At 36.2% G+C, this 23617-nt stretch overlaps 3 protein-coding genes and 1 pseudogene across 3 annotated transcripts; 1 reads left to right on the plus strand and 3 right to left on the minus strand.

Moving 5' to 3' along the window:
- Positions 1 to 349: 349 nt before the first annotated feature.
- On the plus strand, positions 350 to 3759 carry LOC125218358 (golgin family A protein). The gene is made up of 6 exons (XM_048120011.2): positions 350 to 725; positions 1067 to 1189; positions 1303 to 1491; positions 1573 to 1654; positions 3159 to 3223; positions 3325 to 3759. Exons 1-6 carry the CDS (start codon positions 432 to 434, stop codon positions 3628 to 3630), a joined length of 1059 nt encoding a protein of 352 aa, XP_047975968.1. The 5' UTR covers positions 350 to 431; the 3' UTR covers positions 3631 to 3759.
- A 3978-nt stretch (positions 3760 to 7737) lies between these two features.
- On the minus strand, positions 7738 to 9637 carry LOC125224258 (glucan endo-1,3-beta-D-glucosidase-like). The gene is made up of 3 exons (XM_048127633.2): positions 8838 to 9637; positions 8070 to 8635; positions 7738 to 7985 (listed from the first exon to the last, which is right to left on the minus strand). The coding sequence occupies exons 1-3, from the start codon at positions 9593 to 9595 to the stop codon at positions 7954 to 7956; spliced, it is 1356 nt and encodes a 451-aa protein (XP_047983590.1). The 5' UTR covers positions 9596 to 9637; the 3' UTR covers positions 7738 to 7953.
- A 4591-nt stretch (positions 9638 to 14228) lies between these two features.
- On the minus strand, positions 14229 to 18800 carry LOC125218389 (protein trichome birefringence-like 19). Its single transcript, XM_048120046.2, has 2 exons — positions 18270 to 18800; positions 14229 to 15213 (listed from the first exon to the last, which is right to left on the minus strand). The coding sequence occupies exons 1-2, from the start codon at positions 18699 to 18701 to the stop codon at positions 14401 to 14403; spliced, it is 1245 nt and encodes a 414-aa protein (XP_047976003.1). The 5' UTR covers positions 18702 to 18800; the 3' UTR covers positions 14229 to 14400.
- A 735-nt stretch (positions 18801 to 19535) lies between these two features.
- On the minus strand, positions 19536 to 23386 carry LOC125220058 (protein trichome birefringence-like 20 pseudogene; annotated as a pseudogene).
- Positions 23387 to 23617: the final 231 nt, after the last annotated feature.

Consider the following 23617-nt stretch of genomic DNA (forward strand, 5'->3'; position numbering starts at 1 on the left):
GTTTTTCTGATTTTTGTTGTTGAGATGTTAATTTGTTGGATTGAATGAGTTTTGAGCTGAGTAATGTTGTGATCTCCAGTTGCATTTGCTGCGATTTGTGTGTTTTTTGGACGCGAAATTTTAATTTTTTTTCAACGTCGTTTTTGTGTTCCGGCTGCCAAGTCACGCTTTCGACTTCTGCATAGGATAAGTTTATGCCGGAAAATTATCTGATAGGGTCGGATGAGAAATTTGCACAACCTGATAAAGTTTATGACTTTTAACGCAATATTTAAAATTTATGGGAAAAATTAAACTTTCGGGAAAATTCACGACGCAATTTGCCCAATTTAAAAAGAAAGCAGGTGACATTAATTTGGGGGAAATCCAAGAGAAGAGCGTAGAGCAGTGTTATCTACATATCACTAGTTCGCAATCGGAAACAAAATTAGATGGCTGGCTTACTAGCTTGGGCGGCGGACGTCGTCGGAGGTGGTGGCGCCGGGTGGAGCGACGAAGAGGCTGATCCCAATTCCATTCCTCTCATCTTCACGCCTGAACAACTCACTTATGTTAAGGAGCTAGACACCAAAACAGCTTCTCTCAACCGCGCGATCCGAGATCTGCGCCTCAGACTCCCACCTCCCGACATTTCTCAACGTCTTCCCCATCTCCACGCTCACTCTCTCGCCTCCAATAACGCCCTCGCTCTTCAGCTCAACGCCCACTCCTCCACCAAACTAGAGGTATATTGATTCAACACTTTTAAATCTCTCCTATGTTTCTCTGTATTTTGTTCCCCATTTTGTTTGTGATGTTGATTGTGACTATGATGATGAATTAAAAGCACGTGCCTGATAAGATTCTGAAAATTGTATCAGTTGCAATTAGCAGAAGAGAGCATTAGCCTCGATCAATTTCATGTAGCTAGGTTCAAATTTGACAGATTAAATTGGATATGCATTCGAATCTGATTTGTTAGACTGAGAATTCTGGCTGAGTTTGTGTCAAAATTGTGGAAAGAAGTAGTGATTTTGAAGTCTGTGAATGTAGATTGGTGATGGTCACTCTTAATTACCCATTGCAGGCACAGCAGAGAGAAGCAAGGTTGCAGCAAGAGAATGCTGAGTATGAACAGGGTATATCCAACCAACAAGTTAAAATTCAAGAGAAGTTACAGGAAGCGGAGTTGCTCTTAAGTAATTTAAAGGTAAGAAATTTAGTTTCCTAAACTTTTGTTTAACTGGCTTGATGAGTTGATGTTTGTGCTCCAAAACTTCTTAATGTTTGGCGTCTTCACTATAGTCATAAATTTTTTTTCAGGAACTGGACTTGATTGAACAGAATCTGATAGCTGAGTTGCAAAGAGACAAAGCTTCTGCAGTTGCCAGCCATTCTGAAGAGTCCAATGGAATGCTTAGCGAATCCCAGCAAACAGTTAAAGCTCAAGAAGATGCAAAAACTGCAAAATCTGCATTTATGGAGAAGTTGGATAGCAAGAGAAAAGAATTGGTCTGTTGCATGGCTTAATTTAACTTATGCCTATTTAATGCATATTGGTTGCTGAAACATCTATCTATCTCTTATTTATAGGCTGCAATAGAAGAGACTGTTCAAGAATTGGAGAAAAAGTGGCTGCAGGTCCAAGATAGCGCATTGAAAAAACCGACTCCAGGTACCTAGTTTAATTATTAGATACCCCCATTTGCTTTCCAATAATCATGTATTCCGACAAGTTTTAACTGAAAATTACGTTTCAAGAGAATCTATAAGTATTTATATTTTTACAGAGAAAGATGAAGCTCAGGATAGCAAAGTATGTTAAAAATCAAGACAAACATTGATAATAACCCTGAACTTTTCAGAGATCAAATATTCCTATTAAATTAACTATATGTGATAACAGAGATGTATTACATTGATTTGTTCATCTCTGTTTCATGGATTTTAGGTTTTTGTGCATGATTCTCATTTCTGATATATAAAACTTATTCTCGACTAAACCTCTTCCCAGAGAGACACTTAAAGTTGAGAATAGATTACCCAGAGAGACTGATTTAAAAAGTTTGTTGTTCAAGTCAATCATCGGCCCATCGGATTATGCATGCTTTTAAACCACCTGTGCACTACTTTTGTCTTGTAGCATATTTCTAAAAAATACTTTTGAATTACAAATTTTATTGAAGTAATCACACTCCCTCCGTCCTATGAGAATATGCACTTTTGGTTGGGCACGGGTTTTAATGTACAATTGGTAAAATAAGAGAGAGGTAGAAAGTATAAGTAATTAAAGTATTGTTAGTGGGGAATGGGTCTCACCTCAAGAGAAAGGAGTTTCCAAAATTAGAAATTGCACAAGAATATTCTTGTGGGATGAACTAAAAAGGAAAGAGTGTATAATCTTGTAGGAGGAAGGGAATATCATATACTCCCCCGTCTGCCATTAAATGTCTCATTTTTCCTTTTCTGTCCGTCCGCCTACAAATGTCCCATTTCACTTACACTCCACATTCCACTAACTCATTCTACTCACATTTTATTATAAAACTAATACTCCCTCCGTCCCAAGGAAGATGACCCCTACCTTGGGTGGCACGGGAATTTATGCAACTTTATTTTGTGTGTGAAGTGAAGAGAGTAAAGTAAGAAAAAAGGAATAAGGTAGAGACTAGAGAGAAAGGTGTTTCCATTTTTAGTAATGGGTCATCTTAATTGGGACAAATCAAAAAGGAAAGTAGGTCATCTTAAATGGGACGGAGGGAGTATATAAAAGTAGGACCCACAATCTACTATCTTTTACTATCCACTTTTTGTCTTAAAGTCAAATAATTTCTTAAAACCCGATCTGGTCAACTACAGGACATTTAATTATGGACGGAGGGAGTATGTTCTTGTAAGTTATATGAATCCTGTGATATGCACCTGGCGATTACTAGTTATTAGATGTGGTTAGGTGCCGCAGGATAGTCGAAATAGATTTCTGATTAACTGCTGTCAAGTACTGTGAAATTTCAGTGATATCATCAGTAATTCTTATCAATTTTGAACAAATGTGACACGTCCCGGTTTAGCTGACTCATTCTGGCTACTGTAATTTTGATCTGTTGCAAATTATTGTCTTTTGATACATGTCTTGACAATAATATCTTTATGAACATATTTGATATCTTCATTTGCAGCTCAGCGGGAGAAAGCTCTGGATAAGCAGCTTCACAGCTTAATTGAACAACTTGCTGTGAAGCAGGTGATCATATTTTTCATGGACCTACTTAATACTCTGTGATGGCTACATTTTTTTCCTTGGAAGATTTGTAATAATATGTTGAATTCATTTTTCACTTATAGGCTCAGGCAGAAGGTCTTATCAGTGAAATCCATACAAAGGAGATGGAGCTGGAAAAGTTGAATGGGATACAGAGAAGAATCGAAATTGGCAATTCAGATACCAATTTTTCTCGGAATAGGTTTGCAAGAAGCAGCTCTTCTCAGGAATCTGTGTCTTCTGAATATTCTATTGACGCTCGCCACAAGCTTCCAGTTCATATGGGTGGTCGGAATGAGAGTTTGCAGAGGTTAATGCTGTTGAGGTCGGCTTTTGTCGTCTACATTTTGGTTTTGCACGTATTGGTATTTATCAAACTTTCATTCTGAGATTCTACCACTTACTTTTAAATTTGATTATTTGCAAAAGCAAGTATTACATTTGTCAGTGTATACGTTTTATACTCCTGCTTGTACAGAGTGTATAGTAAGTAGTATTAGTGTTATTGTTGATTTTAACTTTTGATTTTGGCGCCTACTAAGGTTAATTTGGTTCCATGATTTCATTGGTCATGAATTACTCCCTCCGATCCACAAAAGATGTCACACTTGTGGGACGGCACGCGATTTTAGGAGGTTTTATTTTGTGTGTTAAATGGAGAGAGAAAATATTATTTTTATATTTATGTGAGAGAGAACTTTTTCCAAAAATGTAAATGTGACATCTTTTGTGGGACAAACTAAAAAGGAAAGTGTGACATCTTTTGTGGGACAGAGGGAGTACTTTCTTATCTTCATTGCTAATTCGTTCTTGTAAATGATGATGTTTACAGATGGACACTCTCAAAATTCAAACTGATCACCAGTGTCCACATAAGAATAGTACTCTGTCTGTTCGTGAAATATTGTCCACTTTTGCCATTTTCCACCGGTCATGGAATTTTGTCTACTTTACTTTTTTTTTCTTTCCAATTTTGAGAAATGGACCCTGCTTTACACTAATCCATTCCACTCATATTTTATTATAAAATTAATATATAAATATGAGACTTATATTTCACTAATTTTTTTTACTCACTTTTCTTAAAACCTTTGCCAAGTCAAATATGGACAATATTGCGCGTACGGAGGGTCACTTTTCTTAAAACCTTTGCCAAGTCAAATATGGACAATATTGCGCGTACGGAGGGAGTACTTACTACTACAAAAGAGTTGTTTTTAACTACACACCCAATATTGGGAGCCATTTGCAGTTTAGAATGTACCTTTGACACTTAGTGATAAAGAACTAACTTCAACATATTTACGGTTTAGATCTATCCAACTCTTCTTCTATCGTTGAAGCTCAAATATCAAAATTGGTTAAAGGTTTTGAACAACATGCATATCGAATCAATATTAAGAAAAGAAAATCATAAAAACTAAGCAAAACAATTCTCGCTCGCTATAATGAAACATATCGTTTTGAGCATCACAAAATACATCGTTTTATACACATGATAGAAATGAGAAAAAAAAAACGAAAGTTCATGATTTAATATTTACCCTCCGTCCACCAAAAATAGTCTTAATGGTGAACGGTTCGATTATATCGAAATTGGTAAACTATAAGAGAGGAATAGATAAAGTAGGTAAAGTATGAGAGAAAATGAGAAACACATAGGTAAAATTAGAGGTGTCCGATGACAATTGGGCCCAGCTCGGCCCAGGCCCATGTCGGTGGCGGTCCGGGCCGGGCCTTGATTGTAGTATACATAATGGACCCAGCCCAGGCCCGAGCCCAGATAGTATGTGGGCCGGGCTGGGCTGAGCTGGGCCAAGTTCAAAATTTCTATAATCAAATGAGATGGCACTGAATATGTACAAATAAACAAGTTTTATTCACCTAATTTCATATCTAAAAAATTTGCAAATTTGTGTATGATATAATAACACACGCATATAATATATAAAAGTATACATGTGGAGTAGGAGTACTATATAAATCCAAGGAATCATGATATTCTATGATTATAGAATTATTTTTAATAAAGATAAATGAATTAACAACTAATACCTATAATTATGGAAATCAATTAAAGATTAATATCTACACACGCTTATAATATATAAAAGTATAAACGTGGAATACTATATACATCCATAAAATCGGGAATCATGATATCTTGTAATTATGGAATTATTTTTAATAAAGATAAATGAATTAACAACTAATACCTATAATTATGCAAATCAGTTAAAGATTAATATCTACACACGAATGCGTTAAAATGACAACACATCTTAAAGTAACACCATACCACCATTCCTAGCCAATCATTTGTACATGTGGACGAATAATAAGCGGCCATGTGGCAATCATAAAAATTGTTCAAGGGTAAATTTTCAAGGACTGCAATATTCAATATGTTAGACTGCAATTTTTTTCGTCTGCAATATCCAATATGATAGACTGCAAGATTGTAGTCTAGCGTTTATACTATTGTAGTCTAGCGTTTATAATATTGCAGTCTAGCGTGGTGTCACAGTGTCACTTTAAGAGGTGTTGTCATTTTAACGCACCCCTATATACACAAATCATATGTAATTATGGAAATCAAATTTGTTATAAGTTTTTATTTCAGTTGAATAATTGAATCAATTGATTATTTTTGCAAACTATGATTTAGTAAAATCTATAATTTTCTTTAAAATATATGGATATGTAAATTAAGAGAAAAGATATTAATATGTCGTATTATATAGGGATATTGATATCTAATATCACGAAACTTTCAAAAAGTTGGGTTTTTTTTCCCACAAACTTTAAAATTGGCAAATAATATAACGAACTTTAACTCCGGTTTGTTTTTTCCCACGAATGAAAAATTCCCACAAATAATATTATGATACGGAATTTGTTTTCGTAATTTCTCGACAACAATTTTGAAAGCTACAAGTTTTTCAATCTTTATAGATAGTTTTTCTTGAAGCACACCCTCCAAAATTGTTCTTCAATCTATTAAAATAACATGAATTTTTTCATTCATGGGAAAAAACAAATCTGGGAAAGTTCGTGATATTATTTGTCAATTTTAAAGATCGTGGAAAAAACCTAATTTTTTAAAAGTTTCGTGATATTAGATGTCAATATCCCTATTATATAATATCCAATCTTCATAATACTTGTATATGAGTATTTATGGCAGTAAGGCATAATAATAGCAACTAGATCTCCTAAGCTAAGGTATATTAATATACACATATTATTACATACACATAACTAATTATCCAGCACTATATTTATGGAATTATTTTAATAAAGATAAATCATAAACAACTAATTTCTATAATTATGCAAATCAAAGTAATTATGACACAGCTAATTCTAGGATTATTATTTTTAAAAGAGGAAATTAGTGAATTACTAATATATAGTATAAATTAAAAGACTCTTGATATTTATTATATATGTACTATAAAATAATTAATTACATAAATGAGATTCTGCCGGGCTGGGCCGGTCCTAGGACTAGGTCGGGCTTCGAGCGGGCCTGGGCCCGAGCCGTCCTGGGTTTGTGAAAAGGCCCAATTGGAGCCCAATTAATATGCTCAGTCTAGCCCAAGCCCGCTCCATTTCATTGGTGGGCCGGGCCTGGGCCGGCCCATACCGGGCCTGGGCTGGACTGGGTCGGCTCGACCCATTTGACATCTCTAGGTAAAATTGGGGAGAGAATTAGAAAAACTGGATAGTAAATTAGAAGAAAATTTTCAATTTTTGGTATGAGACTAATTTTGGTCGATCGTCCAAAATGAAACACGAGTCTATTTTTTGTGGACGGATAGAGTATTTTATTTTCAAATTATAGGAATTAGTAATAAGAATTTACTATTTTTTCTGATTTAAATTACTGTTATTCCATAACTATTTCATACACTTCTCCCATTGTACAAAACTAGTCCGCTTATCGAATGTGTTTAAACAATATAATCTACTCTCTCCATCCCATAATAGATGTCACACTTTTCTTTTTAGTTTGTCCCACAAAAGATGTTACATTTCTTTTTTTAGAAAAAGCTCTATCTCACATTAATATAAATATACTCCCTCCGTCTCATTGAAGATGACCCACTTTCCTTTCTGGTTTGTCCCAACTAAGATGACTCATTACATAAAATGGAAACACATTTATCTCTACTTTAGTCTCTCTCTTACTTTACTCTCTCCTCTTAAACACAAAATAGAACTGCATAAAATCTCGTACCGCCCAAGAAATGGGTCATCTTCCTTGGGACGGAGGGAGTACTATTTTCTCTCTCCACCTAACACACAAAATAATATCATCTAAAATCCCGTGTCAATCCCTAAGTGTGTCATCTATTATGGGACGGAGAGAGTACTTTTTAAATAGAAATTGTTTATAAATTTAATTTTCTAATTGGTGAAAAACGGAGGTACATATCGTTGAAATAGGGAGGGAAAATAGTCCAGTTTGAGTGTGAATCATCCATCACATGTTGCCGAAAATGTGGGGCTGATTGTCTTCACTCATTAAAGAGAAGAACCTCTTTTTCAAACTTAAAAAGACTCTGATTGTGGGTGGATCTACCTTTACCACATCCCAATGATATTGTTTTTCATCAATTCGAAACAATTAAAAGATACACATTACAAAGTGGGGCAGTGCCTCGTTCAACATCAAAATAGTGCTAATAACATAAGAATCCTGGTTGTCACTGCTGTGCATACCGGCATCGCCCATAACCTGAAAAAAAACCCAACAAATTAAGAAAAAATTCCAAGTTAAATGAAAATATATTAATAGAAAGAAGGATGAAAAAAGAGTTACTCGGATCAGTGAAAGTGACAAGCGCAGTTCCCTTGAAATCACAATTCCAGTAGTTCCGTCCATGCATCTGGTAATAAGCATTCATCGCGTAAGAGGCGTGCGCGTGCACCTTCTCCGGAGCAAAACAATCCCCATTTTCTTGAATCTCTTTGCAATCAACACCGCCGCCTCCGCAGCAGAAGTCCAGCACACCCTTCATCACCTTCTCATCTGCATGCGGCTTTGCCACACACCACACCGACGGCCCCTTCGGCCTCCTCTCCCCCATCTCCAACTTCGAGCAGAACTCGCAGCTCAAATCCACATCGTATACCCTTGACCCGTCCGGGTTGAAAATCCCGAAATTCCTCTCACTCTCCCCGCCCTCCTTCTTGTTCTCGTTAAACAAAGCAAACAAGAAAATCTCAATTGTTTCACTAGGCTTCATCGGCGTCCCCTTATTCGACTGCGCCTTCTCCACCAATCTCGCGTTGTACGTCCTCGCATTCTCCGGCGTCGCGGCCGGGTCGCCCTTCGAAGGCCACCCGGACTCTGACACCACCAGCCTGATCGAGCGGTTGCCAAACCTACTACACCAAAAAAATCGGATAAGGACACTTTTTAATGCTATTAAGGACGCTAATTTGTGTGTCTAATTATATTATTAGAATCTCAATTTTAAAATTAGAGAATACAAATAGAAGCATCCTAAAAAAGCAAAAGAATAAGGTAATTAGCCATCAGTATGCTTTTTTATGTGTCGCTAAAAGATAAGTTTTTTGTAGTGACCCTAGCGAACCGATGGCATATCTGACTGCATCAATTTGGGCGTCGAGCATGTTGGTGTATGTGAAGCCGTTGTCTGTGACGACAGCGCCGGTGGAGGTGGTGGTGTTATTGCCGAGCAGCGCGTAATTTAGATCGATTGTTTTAGGATTGTCGCGGTAGGCGAAGTAAGGGTAGGCGTTCACCATGAACGGGGCGGCAGTGTCGGCGAGGAACGCGACGATGGAGGTCATCGTGGGGAGGAGGGTGGCGGCGAAGGTGGCGGAGGAGGGGGGGAAGGAGGTGGCGAGGACGGCCATGCTGTGAGGGGTGGTGACCTTGATTTTCCGGTCGAGGCCGCGGGAGAGGAGGGCGGAGTGGAGGTTTTGCATGGCTTTGAAGAGGGCGTTGGGGTCGAGGTTGTCGGTGGTGAGGTACTCGTTGCCGACGGCGATGGAGACGACGGAGGTGGCGGGGAGGAAGGGGGCCACGCGGGAGGAGAGCCAATCGGAGGCGGCGGAGGGGTGGGAGCTGAGGTTGGCCACTTGGGAATTCTCGACGGCGACGATGAGGTCTATGCTGGTGTTGGAGAAGGCGGAGAGGATTTCGGGGTTGGTGTCGTAGATTTTGACCTTGTTAATGACGGTGGATTGGAGGAGCTGCGCCACCTTCTTTGGCGGCGGTAGGTTGTTTCCCAGGGTGCCATAATTTATTCCCACGCCGGAGACTTGCGGCGGTTGGGTGAGGTGGAGGAACAGGAGTAGAGGGAGGAGCAAACGCATTGTAATTTTAGGCTATTGAATAGACTTGTTTGTGGTGTACAGCGCCACCGACTATATATAATACTTCCTCGTTCTATAGATAAATTTCTTACTCCTTCTGTCCCATAGAAATAGGCATTTGAAATCGGCATTTTAATGTGTAATTAATACTGAGGGAGAGAAAGAAAAAAAGAAAGAAAAATGGCAAAAATGGACAATATTTCACTGACGAGGGAGTAAATCATTACAATCAAATTTTATTTATACACTTACTACTAATTTCCCTCAATTTTCTTCACAAAATCAAACAAAATTTTTAAACTTGTGCCAAATGAAAACAACGTAGGGATTAATAATTTTAATATTACTCTACCCATTCCACATTATTTGAGATGTTTCAACAAGACCATTTCTTTTCGCAACGTATAGTAATAGATCTTTTATTTAACCAGATTATCGAGATTTAAGAAAGTTGTACTCGCTCCATCCCGGCTAAGATGACACATTCGTAAGCCGGCACGGGATTTTAGGAGAAATGGGTTAATGTATTTAATTGGAGAGAGGAAATATGAGTGGAAGTATTAAAATAGAAAGAGAAAGAAAGATGAATATTTTAATAAAGATGGGTAAAAATAGTTGAGTGTATTAATTGTAGAGAGAAAATTTCTGAAAAAAGAAATATGTCATCTTGGTTGGGACAAACTAAAAAGGAAAACGTGTCATCTTAAGCGGGACGGGGGGAGTATTTAATAAGTTACTATAAGGATGAAATAAAATTGGAAAGATAATAAAATAGGAAAAGAAAAACAGAGTAGAAAAAGTGAAAAAGCAGGTGACATTAAATATTTTTTCTAAAAAAAATGACTCAAATAACTTAAGACAACTACAAATAAAATACGACTTAAGTAACTTAAAACGAACGGAGAAGTATTTTTATAAATAGACTCCACGTTTAATTAATTCTTTCTACTAACATTGTATTACAATTGAATACATACATGAGCTTTTAAATATTTCAAATGTGTTTCTTCAAACGTCTATGGAGCATAAGTTACAGAAGCACTTAAGCAGAATACAGGTTTAATACTATAGAATAAGATTAAAAGTTACACAAGGTAGTACTCCACATATTAGAGCATCCTCTCAACACCGGATGTCCCGGCGGACTTCGAAGAGCCTTCGGGGCAGGGCGTGCGGGAAGTCCAGCATTGGGGCGACGGAGGCGGATACGGATGTCCCGTGCGGACGTCCGCCGCGACGTCCGCCATAGCTGCGACGCGCGGACTTCCCATTTTTTTATTTTTTTATTTCTATTTATTTTTTGTTTTTTTAAATCTATATATACGGCTCGTATTTTCCCCGTATTCGTGGTGAAATTTTAATTCCATAAATTGTTTAATTTGATGAATTTGTGAATTTTTTTTATTAAGGCTATGGAATGTCTGCCACTGTGCGGTGAGAAATCCTTATGACGTGGCAGTGCGGGAAAGACTATGGGAGGTTCTTATGACGTGGCAGGAGGTATTTTTGGTAAGTCCGCCGGAAAGGCTATGGGATGTCCGTCCTCACTGGGAATGCTCTTATATGAAGAATTGAGAGACAGACTTCCTCAATTCAGAAATGAGACAAGAACTTTTACGGCTGGATGCCAATCACAAAACATGCGTAATTATAGCATATGGCTATGGATTTCAATTCTTTTGACAAAATGACTACCCCTGTACACTAGGGTGGGTAAACGGTTCTCGGTTATTCGGTTAACCGAGAACCAAATCGAAACCGGTCGGTTATCGGTTAACCGATAACCGAAAATTATCGGTTTCGGTTCGGTACCGGTTTTCATTTAAAATATAATTCGGTTATCGGTTATAACCGATAACCGAAAAAAAAACCGAAAAAACCAAAAATATAAATAATAATATTAAATACTATAAAAATACTTAAATATCATAAATAAATTTGATATTGAAGTGGGACAATTAATCATCCCAGATATGAGAAATACGCCAAACTCCTTATTAAGAATTAAGAATGGCCCATAGTATTAAATAGCAGTGTTACATTAATTTAAATTTAGTCTATCAATATTTATAACAAGAAGTCTCTTATTCTGTTTCTTTAAAAATCAATGTTGGAATAGTAAGTGTCTCTCTTTAGCCTATTTATTTTTATTGTGTCTCTACATAACTTTCATTTTATTGTGATTGTATACATATTAAATTATTAATCTTTCATTTTTATAGCATTTCTTAAATTCTTAAACTATCTTTTGAAGTTTGAATATTTGAAAATTATATTATACAACAATAAATACTTATAAATGACAATAAGGAACTTAATGTAATTTCAACCACATATAACTTCATTTGCTAATTTCTACAATTTACATGCCTACATCAACTATCAACTAGAAACTTAAGATGAGAGTTAGAATAGGAGAAGCAAACGTGGAAATGGATTTGTCCCCCATCGGACATGAAACTAATGATAGAAGAAGAAATTGTTATAAATTATGATGAGTGATGGTTGCCTAAGCTTGAAAATTTTGTACCCCGGGTTATGTAATCCACCAACTAAAACCCCAATTAGTTTACATGTGATTATTTTGATTTTGATTTCGGTTTTATTTCAAGAACCGATTAACCGACCGGTTATAACCGAACTAACCGATTTTTTCGGTACCGGTTCCGGTTATTTTTTAGGTTCAATTTTTTTGTCGGTTAACCGACATGTCGGTTCGGTTAATAACCGAACCGACCGAATACCCAGGCCTACTGTACACAGTTTGAAAAAACATTGGGAGCTTCAATTCAGAAAACATTGGGTGCATGAGTGCATCAATTATTTCCCCTTTCGATATTCATAATTTTAGGGTTTTTGGCTTTTTAAACCAAAACCTTTCCCCAAATTCTGGTTTTTCCCATGAACTATGAGATTTGTTTTTAAAACCACGAACTTTCATTTCGTTAGGATTTTCCCAACCCGACCCGAATAGCATAATTCAAAATGTTAAAGTTGTGTTTTGTTTATTTAAAAGTTATCATTTGTTATGTAATAATTGTGACTGTATGTATTATTGTGCCAAATAGTATCCAAGTACTCAATTTAGTGACAAATAGGATTAAAATTAACATGTAGACAACCCGGGTTTCGTCGTTGACCCGTCAGGGGAAAACCCTAACGAAATGAAAGTTCGTGGTTTTAAAAACAAATCTCATAGTTCATGGGAAAAACCGGAATTCAGGGAAAGGTTTTGGTTTAAAAAGCCAAAAACCCCTAGATGAGATGATCATTCAGAAGTCATAACGAAATAAGATTACAAGTTCTCCAAAAAAAAAAAAAATTACATACAAATTTTAGATATAATAGAATTGTTAGATTTTTTCCTAGTTGATTTATAGCCCCAATTTGATTGGACACATGTTTTAAAAAGTGTAAGATGTACGTGTAAGAATTTAATAGAGGCGTGAGATCCACTAAACAAAATGAAAAAGAAAGTGAGGATTTAAATTGTGGACGTCCCTAAATAGCAAATTGAGATATTTTTTTGGGGATGGAGGGAGTAAAAGTAGGCCTGGCAATTTTTTATAAGATATAATAATCTGAGACGAATCTAGATAGAAATAATGGGTTTGGGTCTTTATCGAGTCGACTCAATAAGAATGCAATGATTTTGGGTTGGATTCGAGTTATACGATAATAAATAAAATTATTATTTTAATTATTTTTATCAATTAAAAATATTATATTTTAATTATATTATTTAGATTAAAATCACGATAAAATTTTAATCAGGTTATAACAAGTTTTAATATCATAATATCATACCCCATAAACGTCCCACAAGAGTATATATGTACTATTTTCTTTTAATTCGTTTCATAATAATATGCACTTAGAAAGTCTTTTATCTCTAATGAGGTAAGACTCATTCTCAACTAACAATACTTTAATTAGTTTTATCTTTCTATCTTTCATTACTTATCAATTGTGCATTAAAACTCATGTCCAACCAATAGTGCATACTTTTGTATAGGTGGGAGTATTACTATAAGATTTAGAAATGAGCAATATTTTGCTTAATATATTTGGGTTACATTGTAAATGTCCAAGTGTGAAGTACTCCCTCCGTTCCTTCATAATTGAGTCATTTTTTCATTTCGGGAAGTTCCCTCATAGTTGAGTCATTTCCATATATAGTAACTTTCTCTCTTACTTTACTCTCTCTTACTTATTCTCTCTACTTTATTCACTTTTTACTTTATTCTCTCTACATTTTTTCTTTTTCTTACTTTTTTATCTATTTATTTAACACACTCAACATTCATTTCTTAAACTCCGTGCCGAAAAGTTCCGCCTCAACTATGAGGGAATGGAGGGAGTATATGCCTATGCAGCAACTAAATAGTACTCTCTCCGTTCCATAGTAGTGGAGACATTTCTTTTCGGCACGGAGATTAAGAAAAAGTTGTGTTAGGTGAGTTAAGTAAATGAAGAATAAAGTAGGAAATGAAAAAAGTAGAGAGAATAAAGTAAGAGAGAGTAAAGTAAGTGGGAAGAAATGTGTTGACTTACCCCAACAAAGGAAATGACTCCACTACTATGGAACGTATCAAAATGGCAAAATGATTCAACTACTATGGAACGGAGGGAGTAGGAAAAAAAGAATGGAGAAGGAGAACTAGTGAAACATGCACCAATCTCAATCTTTGCCACTCAATCTCAATCTTATTGGTAACTCATCACACCACGGCTGTAAATTTCATAAAAACATTCACCATCAGTATACAACTTTACCAAACCCATTTCCTTTCCAATGAATTTGTTCACTGCATTTTCTTGTGACTCTGGATTTTAGAAAGTCCATCCTTATAATCCCTCCGGGCCTCCAACAGAATCATATGTTGCAACATCTGAGCCCAATTATCAATAGGCCCAGGCAAACACCAATGCACGCAGTCATTATACAAAGTCACATTCTGATTGGGCCAATGCCCATACTTACTCGGGTGCCCATCCGGCCGCATCACCATCGCCTGCGTCGTATCCATCAATCGCCACCTCTTCTTCCCCAATTTCTCCACACCTCTAAATTCCTCCAATTCAATCATGTACAGATCCAAATCCAACCCCTCCAGAATCGCCTCATCCCTCCGGAACGGCCGCCGCCGCACGCAGTCGCCGCCCTCGTTCCACAGCCCGCCCTCGAAGTGCGACGGCGCGAACGTGCGGAGGATCGCCGCGCCGCCGAAGCTGCGGCGCCCGCTCACGGCTCTGATCGCCGTCCTGATGGCGCGGCGGTAGGCGTGGGATACGGGGAGATCGGTGGCGTTGGGGATCTGGCAGAAGTGGCAGCCGGCGACGCGGCGGTTCTCGTAGTAGACGGCGGGGCGGGTGAACCAGTGGCCGGCGTTGATGATGAGGTAGTCGACCGAGTCGATGTGACTCGTCCATGACTCGTCGAACTCGTCGAGGTGGAGGTTGAAGAGGCCGGTGTGGGTCGGGCCGTCCGGGTCACGCTCTTCGGATCTTACTAAAAATGGACTCCGGAAATATTCGAGGGTAAAATTGTAATTTGGGTACTTCCACCGTTTGAATTGCTCGTCGGATGTTGGGGAGTCGTCGATTGGGTATTCTACCTGTTAAAATAAAAATATAGAGACTAAATCGTAAATTAACGTAAAATCATTTTTAATATTTTTAATTTGAAATATTTTAATACATGTTAATATTAAAATTTGACTATACACTGTAGTTTCTATTTTACATGTGTCTCATCTCTAAAAAACAAAAGAACGCAAAAATCTTGCTCTAAGCTAATAACTAAAATCTATCCGTGCATTGGCTTATGCTCATAACTAAAAATTGAACAAATTGTATGAAAAACCACCTAACTTAGGAACAATTAAAACACATGTGAAGCACATGCACACTTAAGCTTTTATTAAGCCATTAAAATTTAGGGTATATTATCAAAAACTTTATCAAAATTTGGCCATTTTTGTAATTTAAAAATGACCAATTATATCATAAAATTTATAAATTTCTTAGTTGTCCTATAATCTCACATTTGAGAGAAATTATGTATGATTTGCCAAACGGAAATATTATGTAAACAAAACGTTTGACTACTAAAACAACGTCATTTAATGCATAAGTCAATTACGTTTTTAAATTTTATACATATATGCACTAAGTCAATAAATTTAGACACATAGTCCACCGGAAATTTTCAGCATGTGGTAATTAATGAAATTTTAAAGTTATAATATACTCCCTCCGTCTCACTCACTTAAGATGACACGTTTTCCTTTTTAATTTGTGCCAACTAAGATGACATATTTCCTTTTCTGGAAACTTTCTCTTTCCAATTAATGCACTCAACCATTTTTTCTCACTCCTATTAAAAATATTCATCTTTCTTTCTCTCTCTGTTTTATTACTTACACCTACCTTTTCTCCCTTCAATTAAATACATTAATTAATAACTCCTAAAATCTCGTGCCAACTAAGAAATGTGTCATCTCAGTCGAGACGAAGAAAGTAATTAATTATTTTTAAAAGTTATGGAATTTTCAAAAAGTTGACCAAACCTAATTGCTAGTTTTGGCCTTTTGCCCTATAATTTAATTTGGAACTCAATCTAAAAAACTTTGTATCTATGATAAAAGGGTTTATCATTATTGCAAATATATATATGATATTCGGCCAGATCACTATATTTTGGCTGAGTATAGTATTCTCTCTCAAAATTTATGTTAATGTGCATAGCTTATAATAGTATATAAATTGAATTAGTTTACTAACCAAAAGTCATTATAGAATTCTTAAATTATTAGGACTCGTTTGATCAAAAAGATGGGATATGACTATATGTAAAATAAGATAAGAAATACGGGTTTCATGTCAAGATATGCAAAGATATGATTTTTTTTTTCGTTGTTGTTTGATACAACATAAATTATCTAAATTTGTATAATATATTAAATAACATGGTTTAACTTGACAAATTGGTGGGTTACATAAACATGGTTAAAGTTATAAGTTTGGTAAGATTGGGGAGAGTCCTTGTCTTATATTGGACTTTGAGTTAAGCTTAATTATGATATCAAACAATTAAAAATATTCATATATAATTCTCTATCTTGATATTACTAACTTATTAAAGACGCCCTAGGTCACCGACCAACCTACAACTTTTCAAACAAAGACGACAAGCTTATCCATTTCAATGAGAGAGAACGTTCGAGTAACTAATAGTGTATCAATAGTAGTAGTATATTATGAATTCAATGAAAGTTGGCTAGAAATAGATATAATGTGAGTAAGAACCAATATTACAAATGAATGCCGTGGGGCTGTGCAATAGCTTTCATACTCGGTGGAAACTAGAAATATATATTATGCAAAAAAAGTTAAGAGTGCTGAAGGCAATTATGGTTTCTACATCTATCATCTTGCAACTGTCGAGATGCTCACGTTTTCATATCAATATTGGATTCCATTTGTTTTGTCATGACTCGTTTTCTCCCTCTATTTTTCAAAAATAAACTACATACACTGATGACAAAGTGATAGAAACAAGCGATATATAGTACTCCCTCCGTCCCGGCTAAGATGACACATTGCTTAGCCGGCACGAGATTTTAGGAGGCATTGGTTAAAGTGTTTAATTGGAGAGAGAGAAAGTGAGTATAAGTATTAAAGTAGAAAGATAAAGAAAAATGAATATATTAATAGGAGTGAGAAAAAGTCGTTGAGTGTATTAATTGGAGAGAGAAAGTTACCAAAAAAGAAAGTGTGTCATTTTAGTTGGGACAAACTGAAAAGAAAAACGTGTCATCTTAAGCGGGACGGAGGAAGTACTTAATAGAGACTTGGTATTTCTAAGAAAGCTAATTCAGATAATAGACTCAAATGTAGTCAAGTGGTTAGACACAGAATTAATTGCTAAGTGACTATATTAATAAAGAAATTGTATAAGGGTCTATTTCTTTGACTAGTAAGCAATATTATAAAGTTGCATTCTTCAAATAATAAGCTGAAAATTTAATCAAACAAATCCAGGCTGTACTAAATTTTCATTAATCAATAATTCACCTTCGTGGTGGTTCCCAAGATTTGAAGGGAAGTATCAATTAATATTCATAATAAAAGGGGAAAAAGACAATGATGATATGATTCAGCACATTTTATAAAGATAATAATAATATATATTGAGCAGACTTTGCTTTAGATGGAAGACAAGAACAAGCTATCCATGCATGGCACACTTTATTATCATTTTTTCTGGTCAAGAATAATACCCATGTTTTATTATCTTCTTATCTAATACTGCTTGCATATCCACTTCAATAATTCAAATTTCTCTTCACTCGAAAAATAAAATACTATGTCAAGTTGACTCATAATATCTGCCACAATTTACCTAAACCTCCAAAAAAAATTGAAGCTGCCCCTTTTTGTTTGAACTTTGAAAAACTGGCCAGCTTAGGTAAACTACTCTTTTCTTGATTTGAAATTTTAATAAACAATTATTATAACTACATAGTCTGCACTTTTATTGGGTAGTGCAGATAGTGTAGTTATATAACGGTCTATGTTTTGGTTTTGCGTGTGACGCGCATAAACAAACCAAAACATGGACATTTATTTTTTATAAAAAAATAAGAAAAAGAAGGAAAAAAGAAGTGACCTTGGACAAGAGGCATATCATGGACTGCATTTGATTCCTCCCGACAGAATCTCCAACGAAGGCCATGGACTTATCCCGAAGCGTATTGAGGAAGTGAGAGGGGTTGAAAGCGGGTAAATCGCAGCCGTCGGGTTTCCACTTCAACTTGATGAAGTCGGAGTCGGGTCGCCCGTATTTCATGCAGTTCTGGTGCTCATGGATGGCCCAGCAAGTGTTGTTGGTGTAATACGGGGCATCGGGATCCGGAACCCATTCGCCTGTGAAGATATTGCATCCGTCTTGGCTCGTATCGTCAGCTGCATTGTAGAAATAGGTGGATACGGAAGAGGAGCTTTTTGGCTGCAACACCGGATAGATTATGGTGGCGGTGATTAGCGCTATGGATAAAAGTATGGCTATATTGATTATACCTTTATTTACAGGTAGCTCCATTGATTTGGAAATTGTGGACCTAAGACTGGGGTGAAGAGATTGGAATTCAAGTATGGAGTGGTCAGTGGAGTAATATATTTTGAATGACTTTTGGGCCTCTGTAACTTGTGTTTGTGCATTTGTTTAAGTAGTACTCCCTAGTCCCTCCGTCCCAAGGAAGATGACCCCTTTCTTGGACGGCACAAGATTTTATGCAACTTTATTTTGTGTGTTAAATGGAGAGAGTAAAGTAAGAGATAGGATAAAGTAGAGATAAAGGGGTTTCCATTTTAAGTAATGGATCATCTTAGTTGGGACAAACCAAAAAGAAAAGTGAGTCATCTTTAATGGGACAGAGGGAGTAGTATTAATTTGGAAGATCGCAATCACTACTACTTCACCTTTAATCATTTTTAATTAAGATTTATCTTTTCATTTCTAATCAATACTCCTTCCGTCCCAATATAATCCCAATATAAGTGAAGAGTTTCTTGCAAGATATGGTTTGCTAAACAAATAGGAGACACTTAAAACAAATACCTTATCTGAAATCATCAAACTCAATAAAAGTAGAAAAAATTAATTACAAAAATATATGAATGTTAAAGACCCCGTTTAGTTATTCTAAAACAACCCTTTTAGTTATCCCTATTATTCATTACTTGTCATTAACAAGTCAAGAAGTCTTGAAAAATTAGAATTGAAGAAGATGAGAACATAAAAACTAAAAATCAGACCAGACATTTATTCTCCGTTATAGTTGCAGCTCTTTCTTGTGTTATTTCCCATTTCTCCTATATATCAATATTATTCTCCGTAATGGTGTGAAGAAATTACACTATACCTTACCATAAATCAAGATTATTGCAAGTTATAGTAAAACTTAACAAAACAGTAATGAAACTCTCATGCTCGTCCAGTTACTTTCTCGATTTAAAAAAAAAAGTAAAATTTCATTTGTCTGCAACTTCCCTCCTTAACAATTCCTGCAAAAATCACTCCAAGCATCAATGGGTCCAGGCAAACACCAATGCACGCAGTCATTCGGCATTACCAATTTCGCCCCCCCATCCGGCCTCAACAACATAGGCTTGGTGGTATCAAAAAGAACAAACCTCCTCCCTCTATTCTGTGTCCTAGCAATTCCCAGCTCCTCCAACTGTATCGTGTAAAACTCCAACGCTTTCTCATCCAGCGATGTCTCGTTCCTCGTAAACGGCCTCGTCCGCAGGCAATTCCTGCCCTTATCCCACGCGCCGCCCTCAGAATGCGACGGCGCGAATGTCCGCACGAACGTTACTCCGTTATAGCCTGCAGCGCCATTGATGGCGCGAAATGCTGTCCGGAAGGCCCAGCGGTAGGCGAAGGCCGGCGTGAGGTGGGTGATGTTGGAGTCGGGCTCCGGGCAGTAGAGGCAGCCGTGGTAGGGGGTGGAAGTAGCTCGGGCGGAAGAATCAGGGGCCCGCGGAGATTATGACGTAGTGGAAGTGCGCGATTTGGTTGGACCAGGTGTCGTCGAACTCGTCGAGGTATAAATCGAAAGGACGGCTGAGGGAGGGGTCTAGGATTCCGGTCTTCACCAGAAACGGCGTCCAGAAAATGGAAATATTGAAGTCGTGCTCTTTGTAGGAAGGGGATCCTCTGCTGTGCTAAATTCTGTTAGACACACCAAATAAAATAATCAAATAAAAAATTTAAAATAATTTGAATATTGATGCATTATTTTAATGTTGTATTAGACACTGCAGGGAGGATCTGGATCCGCTCTTTGTATCGGTACCATATTTGTTTCCCTCTATTGGATGGGCCACCTAAAATATCCAAATATCATAATCTTAGTTGAATATTTATGAACTCTAATCGAAATACTATACACTAAGGTCGTGTTCGGTTTCCAAAATAAAATAATACTATCTCCATTCCATAGTAATAGAGTCATTTTGCCATTTCGGTACGTTTCATAGTAATAGAGTAATTTCCATTTTTAGTAAAAGTCAACACATTTTTCCACACCTACTTTACTCCCTCTTACTTTTATTCTCTCTTCATCTCTCTATCATTTTCATTTTCCACTTTATTTACCCTTTACTTAACTCACCTAACACAATTTTTCTTAATCTCCGTGCCGAAAAAAACGTCTCCATTACTATGGAACGAAGGGAGTACAGGATAGAATCTAGGATTGAGTTGTAATATTATTTTAATCATAGGGGGTTAGCTATGACTAATTATCTCATGATTATCCATCTAGAATTGAGTTGTGAGGTTGAATCTCATGAACCAAAAACACTACAAATTTAATCCCGGATACAATCTTGCAAACCGAATACGCCCTAATTGTCATATATAGTGATGGATTATCATAAAAGCTAGTATTAATTGTTCATATTTACTTTGCATTTACTCCCTAAACAACTAATTCGCATGTACAAATTGTTCGCATGTTACAATTGATCGTATATATAAGATCCATTTAATACTTGTTTAATAAGTATGTACGTAGATTAGCATCCGTTGGATATGCTACCGATACTTATGGCATTTGATAATAAATACTTTGCCTCTGCATAAGTGGGATATTTCTATACTGATACAAAAATTTAGGTAATGATGTTTAGTGAATAAAATTGTAGTACTTAATTGATATTTAATTGATAAAATATGAGAGCTAAAAGAGTATAAAAGATAAAAAGAATAGAATAAAATAAAAAAGATAATAAAATATATGAGATAAAAGAATAAAATAAAAAAGGCTAGAGAGTTAATTAAGTATTAAAAAAGAAAATGTATCAGACTTAGGCACGTATTACGGTATTAGTATACATTTGAAGGTATTTTCAAAAGTGCAGTGAATGTACATTTATGATTTATCTACATATATACACATCTACTCATTCGCTAAGTCAGCAAAATAACTAAGGATTGTTAATTGAATGCTAACGGACTTGTTGTTTATATTTATTATAATATGATAATAAATTATTGTTAAAATGACAACACCTCTTAAACACCTCTTAAAGTGACACCGTGTATCCAGTAATATTATAAACGCTGCACAGCAATAGTATAAACGCTAGACAATAATCGATTGCTGTTTAGCGTATAGGATATTGCTGACCGAGAAAAATTATTGTATAGTGTATTGGATATTGTTGGCCGAGAAAATTTATCCTTGAGCACTTTTTATGATTGGCACATGGCAGCTGATTATTCGTCCACGTGTACAAACGATTAGCTAGAAATGTTGGTATGATGTTATTTTAAGTGGTGTTGTCATTTTAACGCACCCCTATGATAGTATATATAAGCGTGTGTAGGTTTGTGAATCAGAATGCCTAATTCTTGTTAAAAAAAAAACATTCCAGATTATTCTCAAAATATAAATTAGTTACTAATTTATACTGAGTTTGTGCTTTATCAGGAAATTTTTTAATGAAAGTTAAAACTTTAATTAAGTAATTGAAATGCTAATATAATACTACAATGTTTGAATTATTTAAGGATATTTAAGTAGATGCATGTGAGAGAAGATTCTGGTCTGGTTAGTTGGGGAGTAATCATAACAAGGCAATATCAATCAATCAATGTATAGGTTTAAATTTGCTTTTATAATCCGTCGATTTCATAGATGAATGAATGTAGGAAATAAAGCTCCACACCATTTGTGATCTCAAACATTCCAACTTTTTCTGAAGTGGGGCCATCATATACATAAAAACTAGGACCCCCACCCAACAAATCCCAACCAAATTTTGAACCCAATAATTTTCTCAATCTTAATTAAATCACTTGTAGAAAATCAGGGAAAACAAGCTAATCAGTGAAAAATACTCATCATTTCATTTCTATGAATAATTAATTTTTTATCTAAAGATTGTAAACAATAGTAATATCCCTTCTCCACGCATATAATCATCTGAGTTTAAACTTTTCTTTTTAAAACGAAAATGATAAAATGATAAAAGAGTAGATTTCTTTTAAAAGAACAAGCACACAAAATACCAAAAAAAACAGCCGAACTTAGTCACCAAACAACACAGTTGGTAATTACTGAAACTAAACGTCTCGAATTCATGTCAATTCAATTTACGTACATTTATCTATTTTTTTTTTTTAAAAAAAAAGAGAAAGGGGAAGAGTTACCTTGGACAAGAGGCAAAGCAAGGACTGCATTTGGTTTCTAGCAACGGAATCACCGACAAAGGCTAACGATTTCCCCCTACCAATTCGAGAAATCGATCCGGTTGGAAGAGGGGAAGCTCACAGGCGTCGGGTTTCCACCTCCATTTGAGGTAGCCGGTGTCGGGGCGGCCGAATCTCATACAATTTTGATGCTCCTGAATCAAGTCACACGTTTCATTGGTGTAGTAAGGGCCGTCCGGATTGGGCACCCATTCGCCCGAAAACAAGTCGCATTGGTGCGATTCGGCGTGCACGTGTGAAGGGAAAGCGTGGTGGGAGGAGGAGGAGGAAGAGGAAGAGGATTCTCCGGTGAAGGAAAGGTATAAAGGGACTGTGAGGAGAAGTGCTAGGGCTACGACTGGACCGGCCTTTCTTGTTTTTTTCCGCGTTTGTGATTTTCCTAAGGGAATCATCTTTATCTTTATGTGTACAATTTTAAGAATGCCAGAAACTTAGTTTCTCGTATTTAACTCATTTCTGTGGATGTGGTGTGTGAGAGACAGATAGTTTCTAAGTGATACAACTGGCAAGTGTAATAGCAGCACTTCTTTATAGCACGGAGACTAAAAATAGTGTGTTAGATGGGTAACGAATAAAGTATTCCTTAGTTCTTCCCTCTCCGCCTAAGCGAGACGTTTCTATTTTGACATAAGAATTTAAATAGTGGTGTTTATGCTTAGTTGAGGATTTATAGATATGTATAGTTGGATAGAATTTTGTTGTAGCATGTTGCTAATTATGCAATCCTTCCGTCC

Source organism: Salvia hispanica, chromosome 1 (assembly GCF_029641045.1).
Source record: "Salvia hispanica isolate PSC_SH4W2 chromosome 1, Shi_PSC_v1, whole genome shotgun sequence".
NCBI classification, from domain to species: Eukaryota; Viridiplantae; Streptophyta; class Magnoliopsida; order Lamiales; family Lamiaceae; genus Salvia; species Salvia hispanica.

Coding starts and splice junctions, on each gene's coding strand:
- LOC125218358 (XM_048120011.2), top strand. CDS start 432: ATGGCTGGCTTACTAGCTTGGGCGGCGGACGTCGTCGGAGGTGGTGGC. Junction 726..1,066: donor ACTCCTCCACCAAACTAGAG/GTATATTGATTC, acceptor TACCCATTGCAG/GCACAGCAGAGAGAAGCAAG. Junction 1,190..1,302: donor TGCTCTTAAGTAATTTAAAG/GTAAGAAATTTA, acceptor ATTTTTTTTCAG/GAACTGGACTTGATTGAACA.
- LOC125224258 (XM_048127633.2), bottom strand. CDS start 9,595: ATGCGTTTGCTCCTCCCTCTACTCCTGTTCCTCCACCTCACCCAACCG. Junction 8,636..8,837: donor TATGCCATCGGTTCGCTAGG/GTCACTACAAAA, acceptor TTGGTGTAGTAG/GTTTGGCAACCGCTCGATCA. Junction 7,986..8,069: donor TGTCACTTTCACTGATCCGA/GTAACTCTTTTT, acceptor GTTTTTTTTCAG/GTTATGGGCGATGCCGGTAT.
- LOC125218389 (XM_048120046.2), bottom strand. CDS start 18,701: ATGGAGCTACCTGTAAATAAAGGTATAATCAATATAGCCATACTTTTA. Junction 15,214..18,269: donor TGATATGCCTCTTGTCCAAG/GTCACTTCTTTT, acceptor TTATTTTAACAG/GTAGAATACCCAATCGACGA.